This window comes from Muntiacus reevesi, chromosome 16 (genome assembly GCF_963930625.1).
Source record: "Muntiacus reevesi chromosome 16, mMunRee1.1, whole genome shotgun sequence".
Taxonomy (NCBI): Eukaryota; Metazoa; Chordata; class Mammalia; order Artiodactyla; family Cervidae; genus Muntiacus; species Muntiacus reevesi.
Genome location: NC_089264.1, coordinates 4908216 through 4931592, shown reverse-complemented (window position 1 = coordinate 4931592; position 23377 = coordinate 4908216). Strand labels below are relative to the sequence as shown.

Sequence of the window (23377 nt, the reverse complement as noted above, 5' to 3'; positions counted from 1 at the left end):
AAAAATCCCCAAGAACTGGTGAGGACAGAATAGGCCTCAGAGTGGAGGTAAGAGGAGAAGAATGAACTAAACTCAGGAGAGGGAGATGGAGGTAGGGAAGGCAGGGAGTTGATCTGATGGAGAACCGCATCAGGAAGAGTTAAACAAATGTCAGCTGAGCCCCTGTATGCGCTGGACGCTGAATGATATGCCACTTGTGCAAGACTTCCTCTCTTCTTGAAGTATTTACAGTCTAGCAAGAAGTGAGGAAGAAAATATTCTTATGCAGAGGTGAAGAGAGATCAATAGGGAACTAATGGCAAAGATCTGTAAAAGCAAAATGCACCTTTCTAAAGAGTGTGAAAACTTAGCTAAAAGAATATAAAAGACTATAAAACACTATAAAACATGGTTCAATTACTGAAATTCCTGGGATGAGTTCTGAAGAAGGTCCTTAAAATGTCACTTCATGTGCCTGAGACCATGGAGAAAGACCCCAGAGGCAAGGACAAGTATTTCTTCAAGACAGGATACTTTTTAAAAAATCACTATTCTCTTTTCCACACAAAATCTCTGTCCCCTGCCATCCCCAAGGTCAGGAAGCATGGGTTAGGGGAAAAACCACAGGCTGAGCGTTAAGACACATCCGTGTGGGCAGGAGAACCATCCATGATGGAGGCTTGTTCTCAAGGTTCCCTGAAGCTGTGGGTCCATCTAGGGTGAGCGCATCCGATCTCTCACAGAAGCCGGCAGCTCAGCGCAGAAGCGAGGCTCCGCCAGGACACACTACAACTTGGGTTCCTCTGGATCTAATTCTCAGACAAGAAAGAACAGGATACGTTCAGAGTGAAGGAAAATCAGCCTGCTTTTATGGAAAGTTGGCCATGCACTTAATGAACTGAATGGTTACTACTGTAGGTGAACCTTGACAAAGGGTTTCCACAAGCACAGTAATGGCACAGAAGAATATCAGTGTGAAAATCTACTGACAAGTCAACCCAATTCTCCTTTCCTGGAAATGATCATTAACACAGTAGAGGCAGGTTGCTGTAGACTTCCTGGAGGTTGGGACTATAGTATATCAGTTACAAATTTGATACTTTTACAGTTATTTCTGCCTATAAAATAAATTCCTGTAAAGCTCCAGGAAAGGAACTTTTCAGGAAGATACTCCATAGGTTTCTTAGGATACCAAAACCAAAATATGGTCAATGTAGCTAAAACTCAAAAGAACAAGATTTTTCTAAATTCTGACTCTATATTCCAAACCAAACTGGATAATGTCAGAGTCAAACTGTTAGTGGCTCAGCCAAGTCTAATTCTTTGGGACCCCATGGCCTATAGCCTGCCAGGCTCCTCTGTCCATGGGATTTCCCAGGCAGAACACTGGAGTGGATAGCCACTCCCTTCTCCAGAGGATCTTCCTGATCCGGGGAATGAACCCAAGTCTTCTGCATTGCAGGCAGATTCTTTACTGTCTGAGCCACCAGGTTAATAATATGAGGATCCAAAAGAAATATCCTAGGAATATATAATCTACTTATGAAGACAAAAGTTACATACCCAGACACCAGAGTCCAGTCACATCCATATCACTCATTCACTATCTTATTCCTTAACACCTATGCAATGAGTCCTTGCTGCATGCCTGGCGCTCTTCTGAGGACAGGGGTGACCTTGTGAATCTATGTTCTTGTGTGGGTGACAGCAATATCCAGATGCATAAATAAGAAAACACTATTGGCTGGCTTTCATTGCCATGCAGAGAATTAACAGGCCTGTGGGAAAGAGAGTGTGGTGATGCCTACTCTAGATGTACATTTATTTACATATTTTATTATTTTTCTGGCTGCGCCATGTGGTATGTGAAATCTTCTCTGACCAGTGATCAAACCCGTGCCCCCTGCATTGGAAGTGCAGAGTCTTAACCACTGGACCACCAGGGAAGTCCTCTAGATAGTATATTTAGAGAAGATTTCTTGGAGGAAATGGCATTTATTCTGAGATGTAAAGGAAAGGAAGCCAGTAAAACAAATGTCAGGGAAAAGAGCATTCCTGGCTCAGAAACAGCAGCTGCAAAGGCCCTAAGGTGGCACAGGTGTGGGGTACCGCCGAGAGGAAAAGATGTCCATGAAGAACAGAGTAGGTGAAGGGGAAAGTGAAGGCAAAGGGGACACCACACACAGCCTTGCAAACCATACGAATAAGTTAGGATTCTATCCCAAGTATGATGGAAAGCCCTTTAAGCAGGCCAGGAACCATGGTCTGGTTCATAGTTTTAGGAAAAACTGTCTATTGCATAGAAAATGGATTTGGGGGAAGGGATCATCGTTAAAGCAAAAACCAAACTCATCTCTGTAAAAGCAAAAAGAACTGGTGAAGGGAAAGCTACTACAGTTGTTCACGGTAGACATGCTGATGGCTTAAACCTCACGGCAGAAGGAGTGGGGAGATTCAGGATATGTTTAATAGGCAGGGTCAGCAGGATGTGCAGGTGAGCTGGAGGTAGGGAGTGAGGGATCAAAGATAGCACCCAGACACAAGAAAAGGACAAAACATAAGTAATGGAGAGATGAAAGAAATCAGAGAGAAAGGAGATTAGTCAAGCAGAATTTCAAGCTGGCATCAAATAATTTTTGAGGTGTTGGCTGTCTTAGATACAGTTTTTAAGAGTTAATTTTTATACTGGATAAAGTATTAGAAAAAGGAGAAACATAAAGATACACAGGCCGGGGTGGGAAGAAGCAAGATGTGTGCATTGATTTCAGTTGTCAGGTTGGGGAAAGGTGGTAAGACGTTCTGGGGAGAGGCAAAACACACACACACACAGAGACATACACACAGACACACACAGACACACACACACACAGAGACATACACACAGACACACACACACACAGACACACACACAGACACAGACACACAGACACACACACAGACACACACAGACACACACACACAGACACACACACACACACACAGACACACACAGACACACACACACACAGAGACATACACACAGACACACACACACACAGACACACACACAGACACAGACACACAGACACACACACAGACACACACAGACACACACACACAGACACACACACACACACACAGACACACACAGACACACACACACACAGAGACATACACACAGACACACACACAGACACACACAGACACACACACACAGAGACACACACACAGACACACACAGACACACACAGACACACACACAGACACAGACACACACACACACAGAGACACACACACAGACACACACAGACACACACACACACAGAGACATACACACACACACACAGACACACACAGACACACACACAGACACAGACACACACACACAGAGACACACACACAGACACACACAGACACACACACACAGACATACAGACACACAGACACACAAACACATAGACACACACACACAGACACACATACACACAGACACACACACACACCCCCACCCCAGTAGTTGTTTCTTTGACCTATATTTGAGGCCGACTACTTTGTCAAAAGTTCTGGTAAGGAGTTGTTTTTAGTAAGTGAGCAGGAAAGAACGGCAGACAGATACAGAAGTTATGAAGAATATGTGAGAAGAAAACACTGCAATTTGGCATGTGTGACCAGACCTCTTCATGAGCTGTGTCCAAATGCAGAGACAAAACACAACTTAGAACTTTCTAATGAACCCACACCTGCCAAGTGTCACCTAACGGGCGCTCCCGGGCCCTTTTCTGGCGAACAGTGCGGGAACAGTTGAGGGAGTCCAGGACAGAGGGGCAAGATGAGGTGGACTCCGCAGGTGTGGGCAAGAGGCGGGCAGGCTGCGCGCCCGCGGACAGGCAGGCAGAGGCCGTGGGCACAGCAACGGTGTGACCCCAGCGGGTCACTGGACAGACGCCGAGCCCTGGAGTGTACCCGTCTGAGGGAGGAGAGTCAGCCGTCTTTTCAGACATCCTGTAATACACATATTAAGCATTCACTAAGTACTGATTGACCAATGGACCAAGTTTAAGAAGGATTACATCTGAACCGAGATCGTCACTATTTGTTTGGTCTGTGCTGGGTCTCCGTTGCTTCCCCCAGGCTTTCTTTAGTTGTGGCGAGCGGGGGCCGCTCTCGTTGTGGAGCAGGGGCTTCTCTTTGGGGTTGCTTCCCTTGTTGCGGAACACAGGCTCTAGGGCGAGCAGGCTCTGTAGTTGTGGTCTGCAGGCTGAGTTGTTCTACCAGGCGTGGGATCTTCCCCAACCAGGAATCGAACCCGTGTCCCTTGCATTGACAAGCAGATTCTTAACCACTGGACCACAAGGGAAGCCCCTTGTTACTGGTTTTGTGTTTAGTGACAGCAAGGATAAAAACCAAAAGATGAAAGCAAAACCCTGTAGCAGGATTCTAAGAATCCATCAATCCCTTCATTCATGCATCAGCCACAACCTTGAAACTTTCTGACCTTTCCATCTCTCTCGGAGCAGACATACTACCTCCTCAAAAGAACTTCAAAATCTAAAAGGTGTTTTTAGTTCTACTCATCATACTAACAAAACCAGGTACTTCAATTATCCGAGTTCAGAGATATTCCTGTTTTCAGGACAAACCTGGTTTTAAATCTTGCTTTGGCAATTCTGCCAGCTCTGTCTGCTGAACACATGGGCTGCATCTTCCACAGGTTATGATCAAAGAAATCGTTTATACCCGAGCTTCTAGTGATATAATAGAAAGTGATATTCATCCACAAGGCAGTGACAACAGAAACCTTTTTAGGAGAGCAAGCAAGGTGGAACTGCAGAGCTCACTGCCTGATTCAACAGTTATTGGGCACTTACTCTGTGCTAGGCACTCCTTGAGGTCTGGAAATGTCGCAGTGAACAAGATGCTTGCGTGAGGTTCTCATGCTTGCAAAGCTTACACTTTGTTGGATTTAAGAGAGACTCCACATAAAGATTCCGGAGCAGGAGCACTGAGATGCAAATGAGAGTGAAGAGGCTGGAGGGAGCAGAGGTGGCTGGGTTGTGGGGAAGACCTCTCTGAGAAAGTGCTATTTCAGCAGGGACCTGATGGAGAGACCACCAAATATTGGGGCTAGAAGGGACCTTTACAGACAAGGAAACTGAGGGAGACAGAGGGGAAGGACCTGCTTCATCACCCAGGCTTCACATTCTGCCTGCATGAACTGGGCTATCCTGTGGCTCAGCGGTGAAGAATCCGTCTGCAGTTCAGAACCCTGGGGTTTGATCCCTGGATTGGGAAGATCCCCTGGAGAAGTGAATGGCAACTCACTCCAGTATTCTTGCCACAGAAAATTCCATGGACAGAGGAGCCTGGTGGGCCACAGTCCATGGGGTCACAAACAGTAAAACCCTCAGCCACCCAAAGGCTTGCGCCCACATGGGCAAGCCTCAGGGACCACAGTGACAATCACTTCAGGTGGGGAACAGCTCACCAATGTTAACCCCGAGGTGGGGGGGAGGCTAGGAAGGGCGACACCATGTTTTTTTCAAGGTCCATTATCAGATGAAAGAAGGATTAGAAGCCCTGGGGCTGGCCCAGCTAGTCCAGGGGCTGGCAGAGCATGATAGGAAAGGAGGCGGGAACGTGGTGAAACACTTGTCTGATAAAGCCCTGAAACTGAACAGAGCACTTTAAAAAGTAAGAGGTGTTCCGACAGAAAAAGGATGCTGCCCGAATTTCCTTGGGGAGATTCCTAATAGGATTGCAGCAGCCTGGTGTTTACTTAGATGGCTTGTTATCTGAGCTCTCTGTTCACTGCCAGTAAGTGAGCTGCTGTTTATTAAGTGACTATTTTGAGTTCCCTGGGGACTAGAAGGCGGATAAGGCAGAACCAGAGTTCTCCTATAAAAACCAGAGACTTTGGTTCTTCTGTACTTTCTTATCTCACTTGAATTATAGCTAGTTTTGTTTTTTTTCTCGTCCCTAAAAAAAAAGTTCTTCATGACACTTACATAACGAGTTTACCCAAGAAAGTGCACCTTAGACAAAAATTACGTTTTAACTCTGTATATCAACTCTATGTAGACTTTTTTAGTTCTTGCACAAAGTAGGCACTACATAAATATTTGCTTAATTTTACTGCTTTCAAGAAGCTTATAGCTGGAAGTAAGGTAAATAACCTCAGATATGCAGATGATACCACCCTTATGGCAGAAAGTGAAGAACTAAAGAGCCTCTTGATGAAAGTGAAAGAGAAGAGTGAAAAAGTTGGCTTAAAGCTCAACATTCAGAAAACTAAGATCATGGCATCCAGTCCCATCACTTCATGGCAAATAGATGGGAAAACAGTGTCAGACTTTATTTTTTTGGGCTCCAAAATCACTGCAGATGGGGATTGCAGTCATGAAATTAAAAGATGTTTACTCCTTGGCAGGAAAGTTATAACCAACCTAAACAATATATTAAAAGCAGAGACAATTACTTTGCCAACGAAGGTCCGTCTCGTCAAAGTTACAGTTTTTCCAGTAGTCATGTATGGATGTGAGAGTTGGATTATAAAGAAAGCAGAGTGCCGAAGAATTGCTGCTTTAGATCTGTGGTATTGGAGAAGACTCCTGAGAGTCCCTTGGACTGCAAGGAAATCCAACCAGTCCATCCTAAAGGAAATCAGTCCTGAGTGTTCATTGGAAGGACTGACGTTGAAGCTGAAACTCCAGTACTTTGGCCACCTGACACAAAGAGCTGACTTGTTTGAAAAGACCCTAATGCTGAGAAAGATTGAGGGCAGGAGGAGAAGGGGACGACAGAGGATGAGATGGTTGAATGGCATCACCGACTCGATGGACATGGGTTTGGGTGGACTCCGGGATTTAGTGATGGACGGGGAGGCTTGGCATGCTGCGGTCCATGGGGTTCCTAAGAGTCAGGCACGACTGAGCGACTGAACTGAACTGAAGGTAATTTGAAATGTCTCGCATTAGAAAGATCCCTAAACGTTCTGGACCACTCAAGGCTGCTGGGGATGGTTTTTGGCTGCTTGCTCCAGGCTGATTGCTAGCTCCAGACCCATTTTCCTTCCTTTCCCAGGGATCTAACCCTCAAGGTGTGGAGTGGCCAACCTGAATCTGGGCTCTGTTCCTGGGAACCCTTCCGTACCATCGCTACTGGGGGCAGATTAAACACGTGGAACCACTCTGAACCTTAGTTTCCAAGTTTGCTGTCTGAAAGGGCACCGTACCGGAGACACTGGCATTTCAGACAACAAACCCCGTGAGATCGCTGAAGGGCTCCCTTGAATCGGTGCACACTGGCATTACTTCAGCAGCACTCGTCCTGTCAGCTGCTAAACCAGGACCCTCAAGGTTATCTGAGGTTTTGATCCCCACGTTGCATGGCCCATCAAATCCTGCCCCTCTCCGGCTACACCTCCTCTCAAAGGCGCTCTCTCTTCTCTACCCCAGTGGCCAGCACCCCACCGTCCTCTTACTGACCCTCCCCTGCCTGCTCTCACACCAGGGTCCCCTGGATCTCTCCTCAGGCCTTCTTCACAGCACTGCTGACCCCCGTGATAAACGAGATCTATTTCATTCCTCTGCTGAAAAGAGAAGTCAGATGCTTCCCATGAAGCAGAGTCTGAAGGCCGTGCACGCGAGGCCCTTTGGGCCCCAGCCCTCCGCTCACGCAGACTCGCTTCCCGCGACCTCCGGCGCCTTGCTCACATCCCCAGCGCCTTGCTCACCATCCCCAGCGCCTTGCTCACATCCCCGGCGCCTTGCTCACATCCCCAGTGCCAGGAGGAGCGGCCACCTCCCCGGCTGGGACACTGCTGCCCCCTCTCTGGGGGCAAACCACCACGCACTCTTCACTCCAGTGTCTGCAACCGCAGAGAAATCAAGTTGTGCACTTCTCTACGTTCACACGTCTACTGCAAGCCATTTTGCATTCTGTTTGTGTCTTCTTGAGACCCCGAGTGCGCAGCCACGCGCCCCCTACGGGGGTGATGCAGAACCCAGCTCCCTGCAGAGGCGGCTGACGTTTCCCGGGTGTGTCATGGACAAGTGACAACAACACGGCCAGTTGTTCCTGCTTTACGGAATCTGTCTCATAAGTGAAAATAAAAGCTAAATAGGAAACGTTATGAATGCTTTGGACAATTTTATTTTCCCCACTATCTGATGATCCTGAAGCTTTACTCCTTCCTCCCCGCCAGCAGTTGTTTTGATACGACAGCATTAAAGCCTGCTTGCTACCAAAGAGGATTTGGCTTCCCTGCCAGAGCCCAGGACAAAATCACAACAGTAACATAAAAAAACTGTCCTCACGATACTATAATCCAGTGATAGGTGGGTGAGACAGATATACCAGTGACCTTAAACAGGGAACATGGTTAAACACTAGATTAGTCTTATTTCCAGAAGAAAGGGGGTATGTTGTTCTGGTAAAATGAAGTAAAAGTATTTCAACTCTTTGGCCTTCAGATCCAAGGCCCCAAACAAACTGTACAGTCAGAGCCAAGCCTGTGGAGAGGTGAGATAACGTTCTTCAGGGACACCGTCTGCGAATGTGCTCGGTCCTGTCTGACTCTCTGCAACCCGTGGACGGTAGCCCGCCAGGCCCCTCTGTCCCTGGGATTCTCCAGGCAGGAATACCAGCGCGGGTTGCCATTTCCTGCTCCAGGGGATCTTCCCGACCCAGGGATGGAATCGCCGCCTGGCTCCTGACAATCTAGTCATTTATAGAGACTCCCGTCTCACTGTCTCACTCTCCTGTCTCTTCTTCTATCAATTCAGGATTATATGTTTCTACAAAAAACTTGCATTTAAGTTTTGGTTTGTTTTTTTACTCTCTTCCATTTTCCCCTGTCATGCAATTTTTATGTATGTATTCATTTATTCATTCACATTTGGGGACTGTTAACAAAGCTGCCTAAAATAGAAAATAATCCCTGGACTTAGAGGAAGAGGATCAAACTTGGAGAAGTTCTGACTGAACAGTTATTGGCTTTTGTACTTTGAGCAAAAGTGCAAGCCTCTTACTTAATCTCTTTGAGTTTCAGTTCCCTCATCTACAAAATGAAGACAATTATTCCCGGGATTATAATAAAATTAAAAATGGTAGACATGAGTGCTCTTTTAAAAGTAAAGAAGGTTCTGTTCATTAACAAATACTATAAGCTAGCTTTCCAACTAGTTGCAAAATTTTATTCAACAGCAAAAGACACATGTTTTGCATTGCTCTTAAAACAGAGATACGAGAAGGAGTTTCAGCATCAGATTATTCTACCTTTATTTACCTAATCGATCAGGTAAAAGGTTAGGTTCCTATTTAATAAGAGACTGACTAGAAACACAGAGGAAAGGGTGAGATGTTAAGTTTTTAACAATAATCACACAGACAGTAGGAAACTGTTACTCTTCCCTTTGTTACCCTTGATATGCCTCATCTGAAGACACCAATATTGTTTAATAAAAAAGGTGGATTATAACTGATTCAAAGGTGAGTGTACGCAGGCTTTTTAGGCACTAGATCCAGCAAAGGCTTTAGGAGGCACGTGTTGAGATTAGAGAGTTGAGGATTAGGCTCAGTTCCCGGGATGTTCTGCATTATTATTTCTGGATTAAGAGATGATTGAAGAACAGGACACTCAAAAGGCAGACGATGCAAACAGGCCTCATAGTCACTGTTAATGAAGAGTTTATAGCAAATTATGATGAAATAATACAAACATACACCCCTAGAACCATTGGAAAGATGATAAACTACAGAATACTGACCCAGTGTGGGAATTCACACCCACAATTATTTCATTCCTTCCTCCCCACCTCAAAAGTAAGAGATATATTTAGGTGTGGTTTTCATTCTTATTAAAATCTTTTTAAGGGAAACACTGAGGAAAATCTGCAGCTGGTGAGCCTTGGGGGTCAAGGGTGTTCATTACAAGATACAACCTGCCAAGAGGAAAAGATGCTTCCAAACTGCCTCTTTGTGGTCCTTGCCTTTGTAAGTGTGAATAAATTTTAAACATAGAGTTTTTTCAATTACAAGACTGAATTTGGTGGCTGAAGCATTAATATGGGTGTGTGTGTATAAATATTTTCATTATTTGAATTTACTTATTTCTCATTGTGTTTTAAAGGGCTTTAAACATTTAGGATATTTGGAATATGTGGTATACATGTCTATAATAGCTCTCATTATTCTACTGAAATGTGCAATTCCATCCAACTTTTTGGAAATCACTGTTTTAAAAAAAATCTTAAAATTGAACTAACTTCAAATCTTACTTCTCAAAAATGTCACATTATTAGTGAAATAATAAAATAATTGTAGTGTAGAATTACTATTTTTTTTGCATGCTGAGTCGCTCAGTTGTGTCTGAGTCTTTGTGACCCCATGGACTGTACCCCACCAAGCTACTCCGTCCATGGAATTTTCCAGGCAGGAATATTGGAATGGGCTGCCATTCCCTTCTCCAAGGGATCTTCCCGACCCAGGGATCAAACGAGTGTCCCCTGCATCTCCTGCATTCACAGGCAAATTCTTTGCCACTGAGCCCCAAATCAAGATTGCTGGGAGAAATATCAATAACCTCAGATACACAGATGACACCACCCTTATGGCAGAAAGTGAAGAAGAACTAAAGAGCCTCTTGATGAAATTGAAAGAGGAGAGTGAAAAAGTTGGCTTAAAACTCAACATTCAGAAAACTAAGATCATGGCATTCAGTCCCATCACGTCATGGCAAATAGATGGGGAAACATTGGAAACAGTGAGACCCTTTATTTTCCTGGGCTCCAAAATCACTGCAGATGGTGACTGCAGCCATAAAATTAAAAGAGGCTTACTCCTTGGAAGAAAACCTATGACCAACGTAGACAGCATATTCAAAAGCAGAGACTACTTTACCAACACAAAGGTCCATCTAGTCAAGGCTATGGTTTCTCCAGTGGTCATGTATGGATGTGAGAGTTGGACTATAAAGAAAGCTGAGCGCCGAAGAATTGCTGTTTTAGAACTGTGGTGTTGGAGAAGACTCTTGAGAGTCCCTTGGACTGCAAGGAGATCCAACCAGTCCATCCTAAAGGAGATCAGTCCTGGGTGTTCATTGGAAGGACTGATGCTAAAGCTGAAACTCCAATACTTTGGCCACCTGATGCGAAGAACTGAGTCATTGGAAAAGACCCTGATGCTGGGAAAGATTGAGGGCAGGGGGAGAAGGGGAAGACAGAGGATGAGATGGTTGGATGGCATCACCGACTCGACGGACATGAGTTTGCGTAGACTCCGGGAGTTGGTGATGGACAGGGAGGCCTGGCGTGCTGTGATTCATGGGGTTGCAAAGAGTCGGACACGACTGAGCGACTGAACTGACTGACTACTGATGTTAAAACGGACTCTGCAGCTTACTGATTTTTCAGTACTAAACCTACCATATATACTTGGAATATGTTTCAAAATTAGAGGGTATATGTCTCTAACACACTTATAACTCATTTTTTAGTCTTTAATTTTCTCATTAGACTCGACTTTGTGAGGAAAATATTTTATTCTTTTTCCAGACAACTTGTTTCTAAAGTATGTTAAAATCTTTGTTACACACACATATATGCATCAGACACAACAAATAGTGTATCTTAGGCCATTTTAACACCTAGGTTTGGATGGCTGGTCCGTGTAACTAAGAGGAGGGCTCAAGAAAGGAAAAGAGATTTGCCTACAAGAATTGATTCCATAGCTATAAAAGTGAAAGTGAAAGTGAAGTTGCTCAGTCCTGTCCGACTCTTTGGGACCTCATGGACTGTAGCCTACCAGGCTCCTCCGTCCACGGGATTTTCCAGGCAAGAGTACTGGAGTGGGTTGCCAGTACTCTTAGCTATATGTAGACTTAATAAAGCAAAGTGATGAACTAGTTTGCCTTTTGTGACTGGGGTAGAATCTGTGCAGTGTTTGGGGATGTGGGGAGACAGGAGAGGTTTACACCAGACCTTACAGAGTTGGCAATCTTTACTCCATTTCACTTTCAAAAATTCCCCTTATTGAAAAAAAAGCCTTTAGCTTTCTCAAAGGACAGGTGTGGGGCGTTATTTATCTACTTATCCTTGCTTAAGCTTTGTGTTATTTTAAATTGAATGTGTTTACTCTCAAATAAAAGTTGTTTGGCATGACCTTAAACACAGATTTTTAAAGTGGAAAATGTAATCATTTTCCCCTAGAAAATTTCCTAATAAGTGAAACTATCAAAACAAATATCAAATAAACAAAGAAACAAATAAAACAGAGAAACAAAGAAACATGTAGCACATAGGCAGCCTATGATTAAGGTCTTGTGGACTTATACAATATTAATGGTATTTTTTAATCATTAAATTATTTAAAAAAACTAAGCAGACTGTATCCTTGCAAATTAATTTGGCAATTAATCTAAATTTTAAGAAATTTAGATATTTCTATCAATTTTACTTCTGAAACCAAAGAATTATCACTTTATTTTAAAAGTTTGTAAGTTCGGTTAAGTTTATCTGTTTGTCTGAAACTCGAGTCTCAGATTTCTCAGTAGCAGGATATAATAACTTTCTCACTGGGTTCCTGTGAAGACTAAGGAAAATGATAGATGTGGAACTACCTTACAAACAGTCAAGGGCTATGATAATATTAATAAATAGAATCTTTTCCATTCGCATTGTGAAATCCAAAGCAGAGAAACAACTTTAACACATTAATAACTGACGACACTGTAAAACAATAAAATTTTTAAAAATTTCAGAATGTAACACAGTATATGTTTTTATGAGCATGAAGATGAGACTTTTGTAACTCTTAAAATACTGAAATATTCAGAACATAATGGAGTACAAGATCTAATTATTGATAACAGGAATTATGAGATGTTTGCACAAATAATCAAGAATACTTTTGAAGACTATGATGACTAATTTAACTGAGGCTTTTTCAGCTACTGTTCACCTCCTTTCAGTGTCTCTGGCTCCGTAATGTGCTGTCTCCAAATCTCCTAGAGTTGTGATTAAAATATATATATATTTCATTTATTTAGAATAACTTAAGCCATTCCATACTGAGATAAATATCATAATTAATTACAGTGGATGCAATGGCATATTTTAATTTTTTTCTAGTTAATTTGTGGGCAGAGCTTACTTCTTGTAAAGGCTGATTAGAATGTCATTTTCACTTCAGATTATTTTTACTTCATAGAAGCTATCACCTTGGCCATTTTTTAAATTGTTCAATGACCATATGAGATGGGGTGTTACACTGTCTTTTTCAATAGATACATTAAATAATATTAAGAAAACTTATTTTCCTTCTTTATACATAAAAGTAAATACAAATAAAGCATCTGCTATTTTCTTCTTTCATCATAATGAGACACTGTGTTTCTGTAAGAAGGAGAAAGGCACGCTGTTAGGGAATGCTGCTCTACAAGGCTGCCACTATCAGAAACCGGACAACTGGTCAGAATAGTTTTAGAGGCAATGGGAAACCTCTGCCTCAATTGTCTAAAAGAGTTTTCTATATCTTTTAGTTAAAATATTTTAAAATCAAATATTGATGTGTTTTTAAATCAAATATTCATTGGATCTAACCTTGTAAAAACAATATCAAATGTCCTTTCCAATTCCTTGACATCAAGATTCTGTCTTAAATCCTCACCAAAGTAGGATGAAAGTGAGTTACACAGTTGGTGGGACCCAATATAAGATCTCTTATTCATAAATAAAGAATTTCAAGACGGCAACAACAGAATTTCAGCAATGGCAGAGCATTCAGCTGAGCACTGGGGTCTCCTAAATGCAGCCCAAGAAGCTGGCCCTGGGTATGCCTTATCTAGAGCATAAGAAATGAGCATCGATCACCAGAGGAAGGGAACATAGAAGAGCTATATACTACAGGCAGGCTGTCTAAAGGAGAGGCTGAGAGAGCCCAAGACATACCCTCTCTAAAATTCTGTCTTAAACTAGCCACATTCCAATCTGGCTTTATCTAGCTATTAACATCTTTGGAAGATATTAGCCAATTGCTGCTTACCCTGTTTCCCATCCCAGGGATATTTTCATATTTATAGGGGGCAGTGAAAAACAAAATTACTTTAAAAATGAACAAATCAAATTTTTTTCCGGTGATGCTTTATTACCACGAGAGACCTCCTTGAGGCAGGGTCCCAATACCTCTCAGGCCACGTCTTGGCGGACCGGTCTGTTGGTTTATACAGTTAATTCTGCTACTGCAGAGGTTAGAGTGCTAAATTTGTATCTCTCATTAAAGAGGCAATTTTATTTTTCTACAGAAAGTAATATATTTTCAGAGCGATTTTAGGATCAGCGCTAGAACTGAGATGCTCTCCAGCTGAGACCTGGAGAGGCCAAGCCTCAAGTGACCGCTGTGGCCTCCCAGTTTGCCAGGCGTTTTAGCCAGCACTGCTGTTTCTGATCTCTGTCGCCACTGCTGGCTACAAATGTCTCGTCACTTACAGGATCTAGTTACTTCTGAATCAACCTGATTTGAAGTTTTTGATATCAGGGAACTTTAGTGAATGTTATAATTTAACGTGAAATTACAACATTTACTAGTACTATCAACATATGAACAACATTTAGATTTAAATCATGATATATATACTAGTATTTATTATTTACTTTTAAATGTATTTTAAACAAGATAACTAAGAAGGATCAAGTACATTGATGTTCATGGGTATATGTTTGGTATGACTGATAATTTAATCAGGAACACATTTTATTGCTGGAATAAAATGCATAATGTTACAGTTGGCAATACCTATGGCCTTAGAGTACATATGACTTTAACAAAAGAAAATAATGAAAGCCATCTCCTAGGTTCACATGCATTGCTAGGGTTTACTTTTCACTGTGATGTGTTATAAGTTGTAACCATCTATCTACTCCAAGAGGCATCTACCTTGGAGAAATTAACCCTAAATAAATCAAGCTCTTTTACATTAGATTTTCCCCTTTTAAACATAATATTTCCATGTAAGTACCATAGCATTTGTCATTTTGTCAACTTTCGAGATATGGTATTATCTATCTTCGCATACAAACACTTGTTCATAGTTTCTGTAACTTTAAAAATAATCATGGTGATTCCCAAAAGAAGATATCGTGCCTCACAAATCTTTCTAATTATGGATTCAGTTTTTACTACTTATTTTAGAAAATGATAAACTTTCATATTTTGTCTAGATCTATATATATATGGATGTTGCCACAAAGAGCAAGAGGTAGCTATGAAATCTTTTGTTGTTAGTAAAACACCCATTTGAATATAACCCATGTGTTTTGGCTATATTTTTTGATTGTGGAATACATTGCTGTTTGAGTGTGCAGCTGGAAGAAGACCTCCATTTCATGTTAGGGAGAAGAAAGATGGACAGACAAAAACTTACAACAGTGGCCAGTTCCTTTAGTACTGGCTGAAACCATTTAGACTATTGGTTGAAATCATTTCAGCTAGAAAACAAACATGAGTGCATATTGCTAACTTGATTTTTGTTATTTGGTTATTATATATGAGATCTCCACACTGCAGAGGCAGTGTCTAAGTGAAAAGGTTGGACTTCCCTAGTGGCCCAGAGGGGAAAGAATCTGCATGCAGTGCAGGAGATCCGGGTTCAGTCCCTGGGTTGGGAAGATCCCCTGGAGAAGGAAATGGCTACCCACTTCAGCATTCTTGCCTGGAGAATCCCATGGACACAGGAGCATTGGTGGGCTACAGTCCATGAGGTCACAAAGAGTCAGACATGACTGAGCGTGTCATATGAGTTCCACTCAAATGAGTTGATTTTCAATCCTGTATAATCATATTTTTGTTATGCTCCTTCTAAACTTTATATAACCCCATTATTTCTAAAAATATTTTTTCTTTTCTCATAACTATGCAAAAGGCAGCAAATTCTTTCAAAAGGATAATTTAAAGAGACATTTGATAATTTAACTATATACACTCTGCCACATTTTTCTTTCTCAAAAGAGTCATTTCAGAATTTTTATAAGTGAAACTGAAAATAAATACTTCAGAGAAATATATGAACCATTAAATATGTGTCATTTCCAAATTTGCTACAAGGAAAAATGAACAAATGAAAGCCAAAATCTATTCACCAACTTACTAAAATAAATCAGTTTCCAAAGGATCCGGAACTTACTGAAGGAATAACATGTAATCTTGGAAGTTTCTATACTTACAAACTTGAAGTCTGCAGACTTTAAAGCAAAGTTTAAACCAAATCTAGCTTGGTGAGTTCTTTAAAAAATTGACACTGTAATGGGACCCAATATCCAGCTGTTCTGTGGTCAAATCTGCTCCTTCACCCAAAGGGAAAAGTCTGCAGAGACGTATTGCTAGTTTGCTTTTATTCCGTGCTGATCAAACGCCTTACTCTTACTTTTTAAAATGTAAAACAAGCAACGCCTTTTTTATTTTGGGTGAATTAATATTATATATTTCATATGCTCCAAATATTTCAAAAGCTTAAAATGTGTGGATGTGTTGGTTTGCAGTTTTTGGTTAAAAAAAAAAATCAAAATGGAGGGGACAGATATAGATATAGCATCTTTGAGTTTAAGAAGTGTGTTTAGGAAGTAAGCAGCCAAGAAACCACCTGCTTCTGACACTGGCACGGGCATCAGTGGGATATAGAACAACAGATTTTCAGGTGTCAACTCAGAAGTGCAATAGATACATATACACATCCAAATAAACACAGATTTCACGAAAATGGTGCTGCTTTCCCAAGCAATATAACCTGAACTTATGGTCAATATACCACTGTGTGGCTCAATAAAATATTAGCAATTCTGTTTTTCCATGTCATACTATATGATTCTTTTTTTTTTTCTTTAACCACAATGACAACAACAGCAGTATTTACTTTTCTTCCTAGGTAGAAATGAACGTGTGGAAGCACAACTGTATGTATCTTAGGTATTGATTTGCATTGCAATACAGAGGAAAAATAATGCAGAATTTAGCCCAAATTCAGGATTTAAATTACAAAGTATTTTTAAATGGAGCAATACTGAGGAAAAATAAAATAGAACTCAGCCTAACTCAGGATTTAAATTGCAAAGTATTTTTAAATGGAGTATTTAAATGTTGGAGGACTTGAATTTTAAAATCTGTTTCAACAGATTGGTGTGACTGACTATCCAACTAAAACTTTTTAAACTGTTGCTTCTATTAAATAATTGTGAACCAACAAGGAAGAATAAATTACATTTTTCAGAATAATCGGTGCAAAACAAATATTTAGAGGTAACAGATACTGTTTCAAGGTCAAATGAATAACCTGAACGGTCTTTGCAGGTTATGCTTGCCTTTGACTCAGTACAGAAGATCACAGAGCTTGCTCTCTTGCTGGCGTCTACCTAACGGCTACTGATGTTGGCAAGTTTCAGGCATTACCAGGCTACCACTATGAATGCACTGGCCCCCAAAGCAACATCTGACAAGACAGGGAGCAGATTTGTTTCAGAGGGCACAACCTGGTTACTACATGCAACCAACCACCCAGTCATGGGGAAGACTAGGAAGAGCATTAAAGTAAATAAATCAAGGCAAATTATGTGAAATCATACTACTCATACTATCTGTTAATTCAGGCATAACTGCTCCATTTCTACTATCTACTCATCCATCATAGCAACATGAAAAATAAATTCTGTCCTAAAAATGACAACAAAAATACAATTGGCTTTGAAATAAAAATTCTAATGTGTAGACAGACTGAATAGAAAAAGGAACATAGGAGCATAACACAGATACACTTTATTTCTATCTTTCCCCACCTTCGTTTCAAATCATGGAGCTTTACAACACATTTCCCCCGCTATCACAGTCTGGTCAGTAAATCCAAGTGAAAAAATGAAAATCTGAATCACCAGGCTCATGAAACCAATTGAAAAAGTTGCAACATTAAGTTATCTGACCCACTGTGGCTACCTCAAATGTAGCATTCCCTTACATGCCATTATTCTTTACTCTTTAACATTCATACTTTACTAGGTGAATGTTCAATAAACTTAGGACAAATAAACTGAGGAAGGGGGCTTCTCTCATTCACAGAAAGGTATTTTTCAATTATATAATTTGCTACATTTTAAAGAGATAAAAGCTGCCTCTGCAAGCGATTAAAAGATGTTTTGTATTCATGGTTTCATCTCTGCTGAAATAAATGTGTAATTTAAACCACACATAATTCACAGCAATTTAGGCCCATTACAGAGTTCTAGCTTCTTTTTTATGATAGTTACTAATTAAAACAGTGCTATTGCCACGCTGAGCCTGTGACTTCGACTTCAACATACAGGTTTAATGAGTAAAATGCCCTGACATAAAAAAGGAAAACAATAATAGGGACAAAGCTGCTAGCTGTTATGTTTCGAGTGTGTGGTAAAGATTAAGTACATTCACTGAAGTTAAGAACTGTGCAAAGGAAAAAGCATTTCTTTTTTTAAGGAAGAAGTGAAGGGCTTTTGAGAGAAATATGAAATAGTATTTCTCAAAATTTCTGGGTCCCTCATTCCCAGCTCCCCACAGCCACCCCCAACCCTGTCAATAATTTAATCTCTTCAGAGTCACTTTTAAAGGATAAATGATGGGATATTTTAATATAATCCTGAACATAGGTTTAGATTGAAAATGGGAATTGGGACCATAATTAATTATGTTGCCAAGTTTTTTGAACTTTAAGAAGACAAATTGAGGCAAATGAGGACATTTATATGACTGCAACCTTATAAAAGTTCATGGGTTAAAACTTTGGTAAACTGACAGAATCTTTTTGACATTTGATTAATTCCATATGCAGAAAGAGTGTGAGGAATTAATATCCTTTTGGTGTTTTCACTTTCTGAAACCACTGTAATAAGAGACTGACATAGAATCAAAACCAACTATAAACACTGCCTTCAGCTAGGGTTACGGGCCTTATTATCACTTTTAATAAACAATAATGAGCAATAAATACCTATCGCCCTCAGTACACTCTGGTCTGTTCGCATCTTTGCTCTCGCATCCATCCGTCACGTCTTTCAGGATAATAAAACAATTCAATCCCATCAAATGCCGACAACCGCTCCCTCGGGAGGGATGTTTTATCTCTACTTCTGCGAGCCCGGGGAGGATTTTGCTTGTTTGAAGGGGGCGGAGAATGGAGCTGGGTCCTATTTATTTCCATTGACGACTCCCCTGGTTCTCACAGGCGCTCAGGGATCGGGTGGGAGGAGAGGAGGAGGAGGTGCGGAGATTCCCTCCTTCAGAAAAGAAAAAAAGGTTCAGGAAGCGAGGCGGGAGGAGGAGGGGTGGAGGGGGGGAAAGAGAGCTTAGTGTGTTCGGAGAGATCAGCAACGAAAAATACGTGCACATGTATTTTGTGCGATTTAGCGGGATCGAAAGATGAGAAGTAAAAAAAAATTTCCAACCCAAGTAAGTTGCTAAAGAGAATTCTGTCACACCAATTAACAAACACACCCAGAAACATTTTCTTAGGTTCATTTCCCGCTCAAGGTCTCGGTTTCTGGGAGCGACTTGTACCCAGGAGCGGGAAATGGGCAGCGCCCCGAAGGGGACCCGCGACCCGCCGGAAGGCCAGCCGAGCCGAGCGCAGAGGCGCCCGCGCGGAGCTCCGCCGGCCTCGGGGACCCGCGCGCAGCGGGCGCGGGGGCTGCGCGGAGCCCTCCCGCCTCGACCTCCGCGGGAGGAGGTGTGCGGTGAGGAAGGGGGCACCGAGGGAGCAGAGTGTACGGAAAGCGTACCCCCAGACCAGCAGTTAGCCAAGTGGCCCCCTTCCAAGAGAACAGCTGGGACCTGGAGCCGCCCGTTCGGGTTCCAGAGTCGGGGCCGCCGGACTGCAGCCCCGAAGGGAGGGCGGACTAGAGCGAAGCCCGGCTCCCGCACAGACGGGGCGGGGGCGCTCCATCTGCGGCGGGAAGAAGCGTGCCCTCGGTGGCAGTTTTGCTTTCCCGGCAAAAGTGGGATCGGGTCACCGGGCCACCCGGCTCGGCTCGAGGAAGTTTCTCTAACGAGGCTCGCCTTAACCCGCCAAGGACGCCTGAGGAGCCGGAGCGGTGGGAGGTCCTCCCGGGCAAGGCCGGGCAGAGACCCCGGGATGGTCCGCCAGGCGCCCGCCCCTCGCACCGGCCAGAGCCCTTGCTTCTCGCTTCACACTGAGACGCGCCCTGCGAGACCCCGGGTCCCGCAGGCTTCCAGCAGCGGCGGGCGGAGGGCACGAACCGGGGCGGGCGGCGGCAGCGCTCCGGGCGGGCGGGCACAGAGCGCGGCCAGGCCAAGTCGGGGGGTAAAGGCTCGGCGGCCCCCAGGACGCCGCTGCACCCCGGGCACCCGCCCGCGTCCCGGGCCTGTGCACGCTCTCCCTGCACCTCCGGGGCCGCCCAGCCGCGAAGCCCGCCTGGGGCACCCGCGGGGACATGCTCCGCGCCCCTGCTGCCCTCAGCTCCTCGAGAGCCGGCGCCCTCGCCCCGCGGGGACCGAGCGCCCGGCGGGGGCCGGAGACGCGCCTCGCCCTCTCCCCGACCAGCCAGCGCGGATGAGCGCTCCTCGCTCCAGGTCTCGAGTGGAGGGGCGAGGCGGCGGGACGTCGGCTTTTTTTTTTTTCCTCCTCGCTACTTACCTTACAAAATGCATGTTTTTCTGAAGGGAAGAGGAAAGATCCCTCCCTGAGGTGTGGTGTGCGAACAAGTCCACGTCCCCGGCTGCTCCAGCCAAGATGCTAAACACCGGTACTCAGGAACCACAAGGACTTGGAGGAGGAGGCAGATAAAAGAGGGGGGAGAAAAATGAAATCGCCCGAAGTGTCCCAACTTTGTGGCCGGCGCTGCAAACTTCAAAGGCGGGCGACAACCGGCGGCGCGCGGCCGCCGAAGTTGCTGAGAAGTAGAGCGGGGCGAAGCGCGGGGCCGGGGGAAACCCGGGGCCGAGCGCGCGAGTGGCGGGAGGTCCTTTTAAAAGGCCGGGGGCGTGCGGGGGGCCGGGCGGCCGGAGGCGGCTGCGGCGGAGCTGGGAGCGGCTGCGGGCTCGGCGGACGGCCGCTCGGGACGCCGGCGCCAGGCTGGAGCGCGGCGCGGGGAGGGTCGGGCGCACCCGGCGGCGGCGGCGGGGGCGCGGCTGGGCTCGCTCCGCTCTCTCGCGCCGCTGAGCCAGGAGTGCTGATCTCTCCCGAGTGTCACTGCTGAAGCCCGGAGCCGCTCCCCGCCCGCCCCGCCGCTGCCCGCCCGCCCCCTCCCGCCTCTGCCCACCGTCTCCCGCTCAGTTCCTCCCTCCCTCCCGCTGCGCGCCATAGCGCGCGCGCGCTCACACACACAGACAGACACACACACACACAGACACACACACCCGGCGACCCAGCGCTCCTTAGATAGAGACCCTCGCGGGCGGCATCGCGGGAGACGTACTTCCCTCCTGACCTCCCAGCCAGCGGCAGAAAAGCAGAAGGAGGCCCGCGAGGCCGGGTCAGAGCTACGAAACCCAGAGAGACGCGTCCAAGGGCATCGCGCTGTCAGGGAGACCCGGGTGCACCATAAGGGGGAACTCGTGTTGATTTGGGGGCGGGGTGGGGAGACCAGCTAAAATCGAGGTTGGAGGCGGAGAGCAGAGTGTGCAAACTGTGCATGCATGTCCCACTTTTCCCCCGGCCGCCTGCCTACCACAGTCTTCAGCCGGGGAGCGCTTCCCCCTTGGCGCACACCGAGCCTCCTCCGGTTGGAAACTCAGCAGCTGTTTTAACAATTGAAAAGTGGCCCTGCGGGACCAGTGAGAGGCAGAGCAGTGTGTGAAGCCATTAAGGCTGACCAGGCAATTATGATAAGAAGTTACCTAATTAGCAACCTGGCACAGGCACAGGAAAACAGGGGGGAAGCGAGCGGGGTGGTGTGCAAAAACCTGGGTGATTGAGTGATCTCACTTTCGAAACTGCGAGCCTAGTTTAGAGCAAACTTGGTTTTTAGACCCTTGGATTTTAAGTTCTCAGAACATACAGTTTGTGAAGATACAGCGTCAGTAATGAAACCATGAAAAATACTTGCCCGCTTCTCATTGCCACGGAAACACAATAATAAGATGAAAATCAGCCTTACCCAGATCATATTGTTCTTACATACCTGGTCACCAGAAAGAGCAGTCCAATGCAACTCCTTAAGTTCTCTGTCTCCTGGATGAGAACAGTGCAGTAGGTGAATTTATTAAACTGATTTACTTTCCAAAATCACTTTATAAAAGTCTTAGAATTTTTAAAGGCTAAAAGGAAAGCTGAGATCATTGTACATATATTTTTAGCAGATGAGACAATGGAGGAAGTGGATCTCTGCTCAGAAGATCTGCAAGAATGACTTCTGCACTTATGAGATATGGTCCGAAACAGGTCACTGGAGAACTCAGTAGCACCTTTATTAAGTGCCTGTTGGTGATGGTTTAGCTGCTAAGTCAAGTCTCACTATTGCGATCCCATGGACTATAGCCCGCCAGGCTCCTCTGTCCATGGAATTCTCCAGGCAAGAATACAGAATCCCTCTCCAGGGGATCTTCCTAACACAGGGATCAAACCCTGGTCTCTTTCATCTCCTGCACTGACAGGTAGATTCTTTACCACTGAGTCACCAGCGAAGCCGCTGCTAAGGGCCTACTGTGGACCATATATGTCTTGGTGCTTATGTTTCAAGGTAGGACATAATGGTGGCCTTTAGGAAGTTCACAGCCTGGCGGGGGGACAGAAGCATCAGTGAAATTGTGATAGTTCTATAAGATATGTTTGTGCCTATTTCCGTAGGAACGTGGAAAAAGAAGCAGCTGACTCCCCTTTAAAAGTTTCTCTTAGTAGAGATTTTAGTGTAGTGTTCTGAAGATCGACCCCAAAACTGAGAGAACTAAGTGAAAAAGTCAGAAAAGTGTCAAAGTGCGTGGCTTGTCCTGGAAAGTGGGAGAAGTTAGGTGTGGCTGAAGCAAGCAAGGCCAGGCCACACCACACTCTTTAGGCCCAAAGAGCCAGAACTTTCTGTAGGTGGTGCATGGTTGGGGAAACTACTAAGGGTTTTAAGCAAGGACAGATTTTAAGCTTTTCAAATGTCCTCAAATCTGAGTTTTGAAAAGTTACCACTGGAATCACTGTGGAAGACAAGTAGATGACAGTGAAGAGGTTTATTTCCAGAGAAAAACTTAGGCCCTAACTAAGGCAGTAGAAGCACCAGTTGGAATATTAGGACAGCTCAGGAGATGTTTAGGAAACTGTGTAGCAGGACCTAGTGATTGATTGGACATGGAGCGTCCTGGAAAGGAGGAGGAGTCTAGACTGCCTCCCAGATTTCTGGCGGGGGCACATGGACAGGGGACGGCACCCTTTGCCAAGAGAGACAGTGTGTAGAGAGGAGCAGTTTGA

General features: G+C 44.4%; 1 protein-coding gene across 1 annotated transcript in view; it reads right to left on the bottom strand.

Annotated features, from left to right (window-relative positions):
* The window catches only part of NDNF (neuron derived neurotrophic factor), a 42748-nt gene extending 21595 nt beyond the window's left edge, over positions 1 to 21153 (bottom strand). Inside the window, exon 1 of the mRNA XM_065907308.1 lies at positions 20621 to 21153. Within this exon, the coding sequence (XP_065763380.1) occupies positions 20621 to 20634 (14 nt within the window). The 5' untranslated portion in view covers positions 20635 to 21153. The remainder of the gene's footprint in view (positions 1 to 20620) is intronic.
* Between the last annotated feature and the right edge of the window lie 2224 nt (positions 21154 to 23377).